The 15,207-nt window shown below is 42.6% G+C and overlaps 1 protein-coding gene across 42 annotated transcripts in view; it reads right to left on the bottom strand.

The window, feature by feature from the left end:
* Positions 1–134: 134 nt before the first annotated feature.
* LOC124014455 (ankyrin-2-like) overlaps positions 135–15,207 on the bottom strand; it is a 296,971-nt gene continuing 281,898 nt past the window's right edge. For 37 of the 42 annotated variants that reach the window (XM_046329454.1, XM_046329456.1, XM_046329458.1 and 34 more), the window contains 5 exons: positions 12,355–12,438; positions 11,954–12,118; positions 4,374–4,562; positions 3,991–4,082; positions 135–3,504 (listed from right to left, as the gene is read on the bottom strand). In XM_046329454.1, coding sequence (XP_046185410.1) covers positions 3,291–3,504; positions 3,991–4,082; positions 4,374–4,562; positions 11,954–12,118; positions 12,355–12,438 — 744 coding nt within the window. In that variant the 3' untranslated portion in view covers positions 135–3,290. The remainder of the gene's footprint in view (positions 3,505–3,990; positions 4,083–4,373; positions 4,563–11,953; positions 12,119–12,354; positions 12,439–15,207) is intronic. The other 5 variants (XR_006835021.1, XR_006835022.1, XR_006835023.1 and 2 more) reach the window with 5 other exon arrangements.

Here is a 15,207-nt window from a genome sequence, read left to right as displayed (position 1 = left end):
GCCCCCAGAACAAGATTGTGGAAACATAGAAATAATGTATGTAAAAGGGCCAATGATAAAGGATCTTCCATCTCCACGCTGCCAACACACGCAAACACGAAGCAGACCAAAAAGAATCTGTCAGAAACTCAAGATGATGTGCCGATCTTATCACCATTTATTGGATACCATAAAACCAACAGAAAAAACATCTAATCAACAACAGCAAATGAAACAGAACAACTACAGCACACTGGTCTCTCTCTGTCCTATACTTGCTTGTACAAATCTTAACAGGCTTAAAGAAAGACTCAATGAAATGATGTGGCCACGAGCAGCACCGCAGATAGTGAGATGCAAGACTTTGCTCTCACAAAGTCACACCCAGTATCTGCACATGTGCACAGGTTTGCTTCAGGCTGTTCACAGAGTGGAAGCCACAGGACCAAAACAGCAGAGAAGTTGAGCCTCACGCTTCAACGCTCTTAGTTGTTGTGGAAATTGACCCACTCTGTTTACTTTCTGCATCCTCGTCATATTGCTGAGTCTACCTTTAATCAAAGTCATTGATAGATGGGTGAGATGGCACGCACAAGTGACTCATGGTAGGGAAGGAGGGGCGACGTACCGAGTGTTATGACCTGTAAGTGTAGGGAAGGAGGGGCGACATACCTAGTGTTATGACCTGTAGGTGTAGTAATGGGAGGGAAGGAGGGGAGACGTACCTAGTGTTATGACCTGTAAGTGTAGGGAAGGAGGGGCGACGTACCTAGTGTTATGACCTGTAGGTGTAGTAATGGGAGGGAAGGAGGGGCGACGTACCTAGTGTTATGACCTGTAGGTGTAGTAATGGGAGGGAAGGAGGGGCGACGTACCTAGTGTTATGACCTGTAGGTGTAGTAATGGGAGGGAAGGAGGGGAGACGTACCTAGTGTTATGACCTGTAGGTGTAGTAATGGGAGGGAAGGAGGGGCGACGTACCTAGTGTTATGACCTGTAGGTGTAGTAATGGGAGGGAAGGAGGGGAGACGTACCTAGTGTTATGACCTGTAGGTGTAGGGAAGGAGGGGCGACGTACCTAGTGTTATGACCTGTAGGTGTAGGGAAGGAGGGGCTACGTACCTAGTGTTATGACCTGTAGGTGTAGGGAAGGAGGGGCGACGTACCTAGTGTTATGACCTGTAGGTGTAGGGAAGGAGGGGCGACGTACCTAGTGTTATGACCTGTAGGTGTAGGGAAGGAGGGGCTACGTACCTAGTGTTATGACCTGTAGGTGTAGGGAAGGAGGGGCGACGTACCTAGTGTTATGACCTGTAGGTGTAGGGAAGGAGGGGCGACGTACCTAGTGTTATGACCTGTAGGTGTAGGGAAGGAGGGGCTACGTACCTAGTGTTATGACCTGTAGGTGTAGGGAAGGAGGGGCGACGTACCTAGTGTTATGACCTGTAGGTGTAGTAATGGGAGGGAAGGAGGGGAGACGTACCTAGTGTTATGACCTGTAGGTGTAGTAATGGGAGGGAAGGAGGGGAGACGTACCTAGTGTTATGACCTGTAGGTGTAGTAATGGGAGGGAAGGAGGGGAGACGTACCTAGTGTTATGACCTGTAGGTGTAGTAATGGGAGGGAAGGAGGGGAGACGTACCTAGTGTTATGACCTGTAGGTGTAGTAATGGGAGGGAAGGAGGGGAGACGTACCTAGTGTTATGACCTGTAGGTGTAGTAATGGGAGGGAAGGAGGGGAGACGTACCTAGTGTTATGACCTGTAGGTGTAGTAATGGGAGGGAAGGAGGGGAGACGTACCTAGTGTTATGACCTGTAGGTGTAGTAATGGGAGGGAAGGAGGGGAGACGTACCTAGTGTTATGACCTGTAGGTGTAGTAATGGGAGGGAAGGAGGGGAGACGTACCTAGTGTTATGACCTGTAGGTGTAGTAATGGAAGATAAAACAGCGTACATGAAGGACAAGAAAGGAGAACATTCTGGATAATTTCTTTAGAAAATGGCAGGTCGCAATGTCAGTGAGGATACTATGAACTAACACTCAAACACACTCACGTACATACGTGCGCGCACACGCACACGCACACGCACACACACACACACACATATAGGTGGTAGCAGTCTGATGCACTGCTCAGAAGGAAGTTTGACTACACAACACCCATAAGACAGATAGAGAAAAACAGGGAGATGGGGGCAGTACCTGGGGCAGTACCTGGGGCAGTACCTGGGGCAGTACCTGGGACAGTACCTGGGGCAGTACCTGGGACAGTACCTGGGGCAGTACCTGGGGCAGTACCTGGGACAGTACCTGGGGCAGTACCTGGGGCAGTACCTGGGGCTGGGGCTGGGGCTGAACGTGTGTTCACAAAGCTCATGTAAAACAAACGACACCACATCATTACACACGTAACCACCTTGAGCCAACTTTGTAAACTGAACTGTAGTGGAGGGTTATTTGGGGATGATTTGCTTCAATAAAATGGGGGTTCAGATCACAGCATATTTGTGCTTATCTGATTCAAAAGTCCTCGATGAAAGACTATGGCATTCACTCCTTTAAAACAGTATCTCTCCAAAACTGTTTATGACAACGGACTCCTATGTAACAATCTCTTGATAGTCGGATGAAAAGGGTCAAGACCCTTCACCCTTGACCACAGAACAGATTGGTACACGTACGTGTACAGCAGGTACCGTGGGACAAATGTAACAAATGCTTTTGAATTGCTGTTTGTTTTGTTTTCTACCAGTCTTCTCTATTTACAAATGTTTACAATCGTTCCTTCAGAAAGAGGCCTCTGCATGAGGCGAACGTGCGAGGTGCACCCTCTTCATACATTTCCTGTAGCTGTTTTCATTCGTTGCATTTTTTTTGTGTTGTTCTTTATTATTGTACCACAGCAGCCAAAAACTACAAGAACCAAACAAAAGGATAACGACAAAAAAAATATTATTCTAAGTCACCCGACGAGAAAGGGGGTGCCATCTTTGGTCACAAAATGAGCAAAAAAAAAAAACTGGAAACAAGTCAAAAGCAAAAAAATAAATAATAATAAACTGTTTCATTATTTGCCACTAAAAGGGAGAAAAAAAAAATTGAAACCAAAAACGTAATCCAGTGTCTTTAGCAGGGGAAGTCTGGCTGGTAAAGGTTAAGGGTCGTTAGGGGTCATCGAGGGGTCAGAGTTGTGGTAGAGAATAGCTTACAAGACTTCATGTTTTTTTTGTGGATAGGAGGCTTATGTAGCATTGGGGGCGAGGCCAAAAGGGAAGACACACAACTCAGCCAGCAAATCAAAAAAGCCCATCACTTCTTCTTTCTCCTCTCCTCCTCTTTCTCCTTCTCTCCTCCCTCCTCCTCCTTGGCGCAATAGCGTTGGAGCAGCAAGTGCAGGTGTTGCTGAAGGGCATCGGGTTGCAGGGTCTCTGGGGTGTCGTCCAGCCGCTCCAGGTGCACATGCTTACCCTGGGCATCCATCGCCACAGTCCTCTTCTGGGTACGAGACTTACGCATCTGGGTTCTGGAGATGGGACAGAGAAAAGACAAGGGAGGGAGGGAGATAAGGAGATGGGAGAAATAGAGAAAGAGCGAGAGATGGAAGAGAGAGTTTATTAGACTTGGTTAACCAATAATTCCAAAAGAACCTGAACGTTTTGTCAAAGCTTCATTGACAGGATTTTGACTGAAACTAACTCTGACTTTGGTCACTGGTCATAGTGACCCAAACCATTCGAGCTAATCTATGTCTCAAAACAATCCATGCAGGTTAGCCTTCTCTCTACCATCACCAACCGTATGAGTCATCTTAAACACGCCCTTCGATGGGTAACATACTTTGCACATGCGCAGGTCCGAATCTTAGCATTTTATCTAAGCATGTAAACGAAATGTTAAGAAAGAGCTATTTACATCATGCTTTCAGATAAATCACTCAAAAGACTAACAGGAGTGTACAAACATGGACACCTTGGGTCAATTAATGAACACTCCCATGCTGTTCTCAAACCTTTTGACAACAGAACCGTCCTCCTTCACAACCTCTTTTTCTACTAAATGGGGAAGTTGAATTTTCCCAAAGCCTCCAGCATAACTCAATGCCTGGATGTGACAGAACAAGGACAAGAACATGTCAAACACCAAAACCCCTGTGTCTGTTCTTAGAGTTGAGTTAAGTCTTCAATAAGGTTTTACCAGGTCATACAGTAACAAACATGTCAGTCAAGAACCCTTTCAATGGCATGCTATAAAGCTCTAACCATTCAGCTTTATGTTCCAGGCATAGTATCCCTTACAACACTTGATCCAGCTCAACCTGCTCTGCTCAAGCCACTGAGGTAGAAAATACTTTCCTGGCTTTATATCATAACTGGTCTCCCTCAACCTACTGACCTTCTCAAAGTCCTGTTTGGCCGAGGGGAGGTCTGCGGCCAGCGAGGGGTCACCCGTCTGCTTCTCCATCCTCTCGCCCCTCACCACCGTCGTCTTGGCCACCTTGCTGACCTTTCGACCCTCCGCCTGCTCTGACTCGATCTCCGAGGCCGTGGTGGCCCCCAGGGCAAGGGGCTCCGAGAAGGTCAACTGGAGAGGTCAAACATAGGGTTCTAAGCTAACTGATTTACACTGCATTCGGAAAGTATTCAGACCCCTTGACATTTCCCACCTTTTGTTACATTAAAGCCTTATTTTAAAATGGTTTAAATAAATAAAAATCCTCATCCAGCTACACGCAATAACCCATAATGACAAAGCAAAAACAGTTTTTTTGACATTTTTACAAAAAAAACTAACAGAAATATCACATTTACACAAGTATTCAGACCCTTTACTCAGTACTTTGTTGAAGCACCTTTGGCAGCAATTACAGCCTCGAATCTTCTTGGGTACGCCGCTACAAGCTTGGCACACTTGTATCTGTGTGCCATAGTCTGAAGTTTCTCCCATTATTCTCAGCAGATCCTCTCAAGCTCAGTCAGGTTGGATGGGGAGTATTGCTGCATAGCTATTTTCACGTCTCACCAGAGATATTTGATCGGGTTCAAGTCCGGGCTCTGAGACATTCAGAGACTTGTCCCGAAACCACTCCTGCGTTGTCTTGGCTGTGTGCTTAGGGTCGTTGTCCTTGTCCTGTTGGACAGGAACCTTCGACCCAGTCTGAGGTCCTAAGCTCTTTGGAGCAGGTTTTCATCAAGGATCTCTGTACTTTGCTCCGTTCATCTTTCCCTCGATCCCGACGATTCTCCAGTTCCTGATGCTGAAATACATCCGCACAGCATGATGCTGCCACCACCAAACTTCACGGTAGGGATGGTGCAAGGTTTCCTCCAGACATGATGCTTGGCATTCAGGCCAAATAGTTGGTTTCATCAGACCAGAGAATCTTGTTTCTCATGGTCAGAGTCCTTTAGGTGCCCCTTGACAAATTCCAAGCGGACTGTCATGTGCCTTTTACTGAGGAGTGGCTTCCGTCTGGCCACTCTACCATAAAGGCCTGATTGCTGGATTGCTGCAGAGATGGTTGTCCTTCTGTAAGGTTCTCCCATCTCCACAGAGGAACTTCAGAGCTCTGTCAGAGTGACAGTTTCTCAGTTTGGCCAGGAGGCCAGCTCTAGGAAGAGTCTTGGTGGTTCCACACTTCTTCCATTTAAAAATGATGGAGGCCACTGCGTTCTTGGGGACCTTCAATGGACCGAAATGTTTTGGTACCTTTCCCACAATCCTGTTTCGGAGCTCTACATTCAATTCCTTTGACCTCTTAGCTTGGTTTTTGCTCTGATATGCACTGTCAACTGTGGGACCTTATATAGACAGGTGTGTGCCTTTCCAAAACATGTCCAATCAATTGAATTTACCACAGGTGGACTCCAATCAAGTTGTAGAAACATCTTAAGGATGATCAATGGAAACAGGATGGAAACAGGATGCACGTAAGCTCAATATCGAGTCTTCATAGCAAAGAGTCTAAATACGTATGTAAATAAGGTATTTCTGTTTTATTTTTTAATAACTTAGAAAAAAAAATGTAAAACCATTTTCATTTTGTCATTATGGGGTTCATTTTGTCATTATGGGGTATTGTGTGTAGATTGATGAGAAATTTTAAAATATTTAATCAATTTCAGAATAAGGCTATATCGTAACAAACAAAAAAAAGTGCAGGGGTCTGAATACTTTCCTCAATGCACTGTACACTCTGTAGCACATAAGGATACATGATATATTGTGGTGTAGCCAGAGGTTGACCACACAAGGGCCATGAATATGCAAAGGATCTCAGTACAAAGGGCTCAGGAGACAGATTTAAGGCAAATTAAGGTTTTGAATATACAGTTGCACTTTGTTATTTCATATTTCAAATCAAAAGGTCTAACTCGGTCAGCATGTAATATACTCCAAACATTAAATGATTCAAAAGGGTTTCTTTCAAACATTAAAGAGGCAATATTCAGTTGAAACAATAACAAAATGCACCTGTTTCATTAAAAAGCAGAGAGATGGGGCTGGAGAAATTGAACCACTCTTAAATTCATAGACAGAGCTATGGATGCAAGGACTGACCATCCATGATATCACAATTATAGTTTTAAACATGTTTTGAGGCTAAATAGTGCTTGTTAACATTTACTTTATTTACAAACATTGGAGTAAAACAAGCTTATATTTGGGGTTCTGATGATTTATGACTATTCATCTAAGCTCATTTCTAAGTTATATTCTTCAAGAATCAATGGGTATATATCATTAATTTATAAGACCTTTAATAATTATTCCTTAAGAGTCTATTGATGCACCTGTGCGTCAATCTATGTAACATAATAAAACAATCCCCATCAAAATCCTTCAGTTTAAGCTAGAGATATCAGGTTGGCTGTATCTCAATCCACGAGCTACAGTGGTGTTTGTCAGACCAGGAGACATCCTGAAAATCGCTCTTTTCACGAAAACGTTTGTAGCGTCCGAGCGGTTATGACAACTCTATGGAAAGACGGGACTCGCCTGAAAGTAACCCATACAAACAAATGGAAGTAAGAAGGTAGTTTTGTGGCAACAAAAATAAGGGTTTATCTATGTGTCCAAAAAAAACAAAAATATCTCCTAGATATAGGACAGGCACTTCAAATCCTTATTCCTCATTATTTATTGTTTATGGATTTGTTTTTCAATGTGTTTCTATGGGCGACAGTAGTAAAGGCCAAATGTAATCATTTATCAAATCATTTTTTATTTTAAAAAATTATACCTAAAGGGGGTCCTAAAATTCCAAATCAATTAGCTAAATGATCTATGGTATGGCCATCTTAAAACTATTCTATATGTTAGCTTAGTCGAACACAAAACTATTTGACATAAACAGTTGGCGTTCATGAGTTTCCTTGACAAATGTCAGATCAAAATGAATTACATGAAGAACAGAAATGGTTTGCTCAGTGGGAAATGAATATCCAACTAGTCAGTGACAACTGTGTGGAGTTTGTGACAGCAACTACGTGAGCTTATACAGCATTACAGACACTACTGAATGTCCTGGGATTTCCTCTGATCTTCTATGTAGAAGAAACCTTTACCTTCTAACGATGCTTGTGAGCATCAAAGAGCTCAAAACATTCTGACTCTACAGATGTTTTTGTAAAAATTACCCGGCCCCGGGCCCCTTCTGGATCCGGCCTTGCCTCACAAACTCCACTATAGCTCAGCCCCCGTTACACACATACTAATGGTTGGTACCAATGCGCTGCCACGCCCACTGCCACGCCCACCGCCTAAGCCCCATTTTGATCCAGAAAAACCCCCTGGGTCTATGAAGCTGTGCATTTTGATCCAGAAAAACCCCCTGGGTCCATGAAGCTGTGCATTTTGATCCGGAAAAACCCCCTGGGTCCATGAAGCTGTGCATTTTGATCCAGAAAAACCCCCTGGGTCTATGAAGCTGTGCATTTTGATCCAGAAAAACCCCCTGGGTCTATGAAGCTGTGCATTTTGATCCAGAAAACCCCCCTGGGTCTATGAAGCTGTGCATTTTGATCCAGAAAAACCCCCTGGGTCCATGAAGCTGTGCATTTTGATCCGGAAAACCCCCCTGGGTCCATGAAGCTGTGCATTTTGATCCAGAAAAACCCCCTGGGTCCATGAAGCTGTGCATTTTGCAGCTCCTCTTGTGGCATGCTCCCAGTTTAGCACATATGCTGCCAAGTTAACCTATCACTCAGCTCCTTAATTGGCCAGGTGACCTGTAGCACAGGGGGTTATGGGAGGTGTAGTGTTCTAGCTGACAGATATCTACAGTATCTAGTATACTGCATAAGTATATTGCCATTGAAATGGTTCTTGCATGTAATACTCAATAGTTTTCAGAAACACTGGAATATTGACCCCAAAGAAAGACTATAGACACTTGGCATTTGCAATGCCAGAGATGTGGGTTCGATTCCCATGGGGGTCCAGTACTAGGGCTGTCGCATTGACTGTTTTACCTCCACACCGGCAGTCAAGACTGTTTAGTCACGGTAATTAGGCTTCTCGAAGCTCTGATGCTGCTGCTGCTGGTCATTAATACCCTAACACACTTGCTAACTGCCTGGTACTCAGCACTCTATTGTCCCTCTAATCACTCTGACATCAATGAAAATCGATTCAAACACTTCATGAGAGCTCATGTTGTGCAACATTTCTATAGGCTATGCATTTGCACGAAAAATCAGAATGATGGCCTCTACTAAAAAGAGAGGGTCCAGCTTTCTATAGGCTAGGCCTACTATATTTATTTCTCAACATTCCTAATATTAAAGCACATTGCTTATATTTACAACAGGAGTAAAGCCTACCTGGCATGAAAATAAAAATAATAAAAAGCGTCCTCCATTCGCAATTTAAGTGCATAGATGACATGTATTTTTCCCTGATGCGCCTGTTTCCATACAGGTGCATGATAATGGTCCATTCTAAACCATTCTAAATTATACATTAACACTTGTGAATGATGCCGAGCAAAAGAAACAATGCCTTTTTTCGCGACTTAATCATAGTCGCACACCTCATGTAGCCTAGCCCATAGGCCTATATGTTTTAATAAGGTTAGTATCACACCTCATGTATCCTAGCCCATAGGCCTATATGTTTTAATAAGGTTAGTATCACACCTCATGTATCCTAGCCCATAGGCCTATATGTTTTAATAAGGTTAGTATCACACCTCATGTAGCCTAGCCCATAGGCCTATATGTTTTAATAAGGTTAGTATCACACCTCATGTAGCCTAGCCCATAGGCCTATATGTTTTAATAAGGTTAGTATCACACCTCATGTAGCCTAGTCCATAGGCCTATATGTTTTAATAAGGTTAGTATCACACCTCATGTAGCCTAGCCCATAGGCCTATATGTTTTAATAAGGTTAGTATCACACCTCATGTATCCTAGCCCATAGGCCTATATGTTTTAATAAGGTTAGTATCACACCTCATGTAGCCTAGTCCATAGGCCTATATGTTTTAATAAGGTTAGTATCACACCTCATGTAGCCTAGCCCATAGGCCTATATGTTTTAATAAGGTTAGTATCACACCTCATGTAGCCTAGCCCATAGGCCTATATGTTTTAATAAGGTTAGTATCACACCTCATGTAGCCTAGCCCATAGGCCTATATGTTTTAATAAGGTTAGTATCACACCTCATGTAGCCTAGCCCATAGGCCTATATGTTTTAATAAGGTTAGTATCACACCTCATGTAGCCTAGCCCATAGGCCTATATGTTTTAATAAGGTTAGTATCACACCTCATGTAGCCTAGCCCATAGGCCTATATGTTTTAATAAGGTTAGTATCACACCTCATGTATCCTAGCCCATAGGCCTATATGTTTTAATAAGGTTAGTATCACACCTCATGTAGCCTAGCCCATAGGCCTATATGTTTTAATAAGGTTAGTATCACACCTCATGTATCCTAGCCCATAGGCCTATATGTTTTAATAAGGTTAGTATCACACCTCATGTAGCCTAGCCCATAGGCCTATATGTTTTAATAAGGTTAGTATCACACCTCATGTAGCCTAGCCCATAGGCCTATATGTTTTAATAAGGTTAGTATCACACCTCATGTAGCCTAGCCCATAGGCCTATATGTTTTAATAAGGTTAGTATCACACCTCATGTAGCCTAGCCCATAGGCCTATATGTTTTAATAAGGTTAGTATCACACCTCATGTAGCCTAGCCCATAGGCCTATATGTTTTAATAAGGTTAGTATCACACCTCATGTAGCCTAGCCCATAGGCCTATATGTTTTAATAAGGTTAGTATCACACCTCATGTAGCCTAGCCCATAGGCCTATATGTTTTAATAAGGTTAGTATCACACCTCATGTAGCCTAGCCCATAGGCCTATATGTTTTAATAAGGTTAGTATCACACCTCATGTAGCCTAGCCCATAGGCCTATATGTTTTAATAAGGTTAGTATCACACCTCATGTAGCCTAGCCCATAGGCCTATATGTTTTAATAAGGTTAGTATCACACCTCATGTAGCCTAGCCCATAGGCCTATATGTTTTAATAAGGTTAGTATCACACCTCATGTAGCCTAGCCCATAGGGCTATATGTTTTAATAAGGTTAGTATCACACCTCATGTAGCCTAGCCCATAGGGCTATATGTTTTAATAAGGTGTGGAGCCTAATAACTTCTTAAAATGAAGCACATTAATCCACTTTCCAAGGGGTGTAGAGCCTAACTGACATACAGTACATAAGCAACGTGTGACTATCAAGTTTGGGGAAGAAATATTTTGCTATAAAAATACACCTTTATAATAAAATCATTAATTGCATAATGGCAATGGTGTTTTCCACAAATGGAACATTCACGCTTATATCCTACTATCATGTGCGCACTGCTGTGCTTATAATGTGAAGAAATAGCCTAATAGTTTATCAACATTTTAAGCTTAACTTTTTGATCTGTAGCATTAGCAAATTGCATATGAATTTGGGCTCTATCACATCCCACAACTGTCCCAGACTATGTTTGGAATATTTATTTCTCGCACAGAATAAAATAGGTCGACCTTTGTACTATGGGGGATAGTAGATTTAAAAAAAATAAAAAAAATAAAATGGAGCGCGCAGCCACTGGCACACTGGCATTATCAAGTCCTTGTCAAATTGTGAATGAGAGACTGATGTAGTGTGTACAGCCTGCGCAAAAAAACAATGCAGAGCTCATGCTTTTCAAGCAACTTTTTTTCCAAATCATTATTAGAGTCGCATCATGCAGCCTACAAATGTATTAAAAATCAAAACATAAAGCCCAACGTTTGTAGAACAACTAAAGTCACATTAATAACTGTAAATTAAACATATAGGAGGACCTGTTTCTATGTTTACCGATCAACACAGAATAGATGCATGTGTTCACTCTCTCAAATCGTTTGGAGAAAATATTTATATTTTATTTAGCTTTGTTCAATTGTATTCTTCATACTATAAAATAATACCACGGAATTCTAAGCAAATCTTGTCTGCTAAATGAACTAGTGAGTCGCTCTGGATAAGAGCGTCTGCTAAATGACTTAAATGTAAATGTAGTGTAGCCCACAGCCATTTGGCATAGCCACATCAGGACAACTCAGAGTATGTTATTCTGTTCTTATGAAATAGACTACATCATGTTTCTTTAGACCTGTCTAAAATAAATAATGGATTTATTATGGCTATATTACATGGATTTATTAGACTTTTTCAAATGTAGACATTCCATGTGTCTGCATCAGTGGTTATGTCAGGAAGCCCGAAGATGCTAAATGTGTTAATGCTAATTAACGGTAAACTATGGTGACCGCACAGCCCTTACCAGTACAAACAAAATACAAAAATGTACGCACTCACTACTTACTGTAAGTCGCTCTGGATAAGAGCATCTGCTAAATGATCAAAATGTAAACGTATAAACACAAAGACGACAGATGGACGGACTGACCTCAGTCTGATCTCCCTCACTCCGGACCACAGTCCTCTTCACCACCTTGGAGAAGCCGTCTCCCTCCTCCACGCTGACCATCTCCTGCTGAGATCCCTGCACCGTCACCTCCTCTCTCTCCACACCGTCTGGAGAGAAGTACTTACGGATCACCTTCCGTGTGATCTGGGGGAGAGAGACCAGAGAGAGAGGAATGTAGAGCACTGAGCTGCATGACTAGGCCATATAAGAGCAAACACACTTATTTGCCTGGGAAAATCATTGATAAATAGTAGTTATGTAATAAATAATCATCATTTGGTGGGAGCTTATATTTTTCTTATGTTGTTGAGGTCTACTGTAAATCGGGGAGTGTTCTAGAGGTCAGTGTCTGTGAATGTAGTTGTAAAATGTCCCTTTACCTTCTTGACTACCATGTTTCCTTGCTCATCCATGTACTGTTCTTCTGTAACTGTCTGGGGAGGGATGTCTGGCAGGTCATCCGCCTGGAGAGAGAACATAGTAAATGCACAGTCAGAGTACTGACTTAACAGATCCGAAACACACCCTGGAGTTAAGGTAAGGAACCGGTTTAAACACTGCAGTCTCAAAAAGGGAAATAAACCAACATAGATCAGTCATTTCGAACCATTATCATATACATGACCATATCAACCATTATCACATACATTACCATATCAACCATGATCATATACATTACCATATCAACCATTATCATATGCATTACCATATCCACCATTATCTAACGTCACAAATATTTCATCAATCTGTCACAGAACAAAATGATATGGCAGATGATGGTGCAGTATAATACAAAGCGGAGACAGAATGAGACAGAAATCTAAACATGAATACATACATACAGTGGGGCAAAAAAGTATTTAGTCAGCCACCAATTGTGCAAGTTCACCCACTTAAAAATATGAGAGAGGCCTGTAATTTTCATCATAGGTACACTTCAACTATGACAGACAAAATGAGAAAAAAAAATCTAGAAAATCACATTGTAGGATTTTTAATGAATTTATTTGCAAATTATGGTGGAAAATAAGTATTTGGTCACCTACAAACAAGCATGATTTCTGGCTCTCACAGACCTGTAACTTCTTCTTTAAGAGGCTCCTCTGTCCTCCACTCGTTACCTGTATTAATGGCACCTGCTTGAACTTGTTATCAGTATAAAAGACACCTGTCCACAACCTCAAACAGTCACACTCCAAACTCCACTATGGCCAAGACCAAAGAGCTGTCAAAATACTTTTTTGCCCCACTGTATATCATAGGCATTATCCAAAGTTCAGCACAGCAACAAAATTACCCACAAGCAAAAAGTCAACCCCCATCTAAACCCAGCACACAGTACACTATGGCAGAGCCCACTCCTCTACATGCTCTCCGATGCCCGATACCTGGATGATAACTCTGCGTCGGACCACCCTGGAGGTTAACACCTCTTCCTCGGAGTTATCCGATGACAGCAACCCTAGCTCCTCATTTATCTCCTGAGAGACAGCACACAGCCATTGTGAGCATAATAGATCATTATATCATGGTTACACATTTTGTATAGTTACTGCAGGCACAGTTACTGCAAGAACAGTTACTGCAGGCACAGTTACTGCAAGAACAAAACAACAAACAACAGTGTTCCTTCTTTTCTCTTTCTCGGTTGGACTTTTTACTTTTCTCTCATTGGAATAGCAAAAAGGCATTCAAAAGTAGGCTATCATAGACCTGATATAACTTTTCAGAAATAAATCAAATATGAGAGAGGTTTTATGAAATGGTGTTGGAGATGGAAGATGAAGAGAAGGCCCAGTTGTACAACACCCCTTCAACAAAACCAGCCATGCAAGATATGTAAACGATAATCCAAAGAAATGGTGGTTAAAGTCTAAACAAGTACCTCTGTATGGAATGTTGATGTGGAATATGAAGTATTGACAGTAAAGGTTTGACAATTATTTCACTTTTTTTAATGGGATTTATTCGTATGTACTGTACTGTATGTTCTCTTCATTGTACCTTAGCTGAAAATAGGAAAATAATTAGCAAACACAGCAAGCAAACATTCTCAAAAGTAAGTATATTCCTTATTCCTGATTTTGTCCCATGATTACTCCATTGTGTTGGTCAGTGACCAGTGGTTTGACTTACAGTGTATTGTCTTGTAAGTATACACACATGCAAACACAGCACTGATAAGCTTTTTGTACTTGTGTTTGAGTGAGTTGATGCCCTCTCTGGACTGTGGGAACACTGCAATCAGCCTGAGAAGCTGGGACACAAGCCAGGGCAGGGTGCAGTCGTCATGCTCGACCTCTTACCCGTTCCAGAGAGTACTCATCGTCATCGTACCCAGCCCGCGACCTGGAGGGAAGCTCTTCACATGTGGGTACAGTTTCACTTTCACTTTCTGGTCTGTCATAAATGCCATAATCCCCAAGACTTTCACTACCCGATGAGAAGCGCTTTTGGTCATCCACCCGTAGGAACTGTGCGCTGTATATAGGGCTCCCTTTGAGGAAGCCTGTCTCCGGCGTGCTGCCGAAGGGGGTTGGGGAAGGAGGCTCTTCAATGTGGTAGAGGTCTTCAGGTTCCTCTGACTTCAGATCCTCTGGCTCTAAGAAGTCTGACAAGTCATCTTTGCAGTCAAAGAACTCCAGGTCTGAGTCTTCTTGGGCGGAATCTGATTGGATATCTGGTCCAAATGCAGAGAGTGATTTCTCAAATTCACCGAGCACTCGCTTAAAGTCTGGGGAGAATTCAAAGACTTCTGCGGATCCAGGTGTAACAGACTTGGAAGCGGACTCAAGACCTATCAGGGTGGTCGTCGTGACCTGACTCGTATCTGACAGAGAGTCACTGAAGACGGGTGAAACTGGACTCATATCAGTGGGAGACACCTGGCTACACTCAGAGACTCTCAGAGACTGGCGTCCGGAAAACACAGCTTCATAGTCTGGAGGCACCAGGAATTGGCTTGACATCGGCGAAAATAACTCACCCGATTGATTCTGCTCAAATTCCTTGCATGTAAATTCACTCGAGCCAGAGAATTCCTGACGGGCAGAGTCAGGTTTCTTTAGTTTAGGTGTGACTGCTCTATGGGTAGTGAAGGGGTCTTGTTCACTGATCTGCAATGGAGTTGATATAAGAGGTTCGGAGCCTGTGGCTGTCTTCATCTGTTTAGTAGATGCCAGTACTGATACACTGGTTTCTTGACTGAAGGCTGAAACTGCCTTTTGCTCATG

This window comes from Oncorhynchus gorbuscha, linkage group LG25 (assembly GCF_021184085.1).
Source record: "Oncorhynchus gorbuscha isolate QuinsamMale2020 ecotype Even-year linkage group LG25, OgorEven_v1.0, whole genome shotgun sequence".
Lineage (NCBI taxonomy): Eukaryota > Metazoa > Chordata > Actinopteri > Salmoniformes > Salmonidae > Oncorhynchus > Oncorhynchus gorbuscha.
Note: the sequence above shows the minus strand (reverse complement) of the source record. Positions and strands in the feature narration are given on the sequence as shown.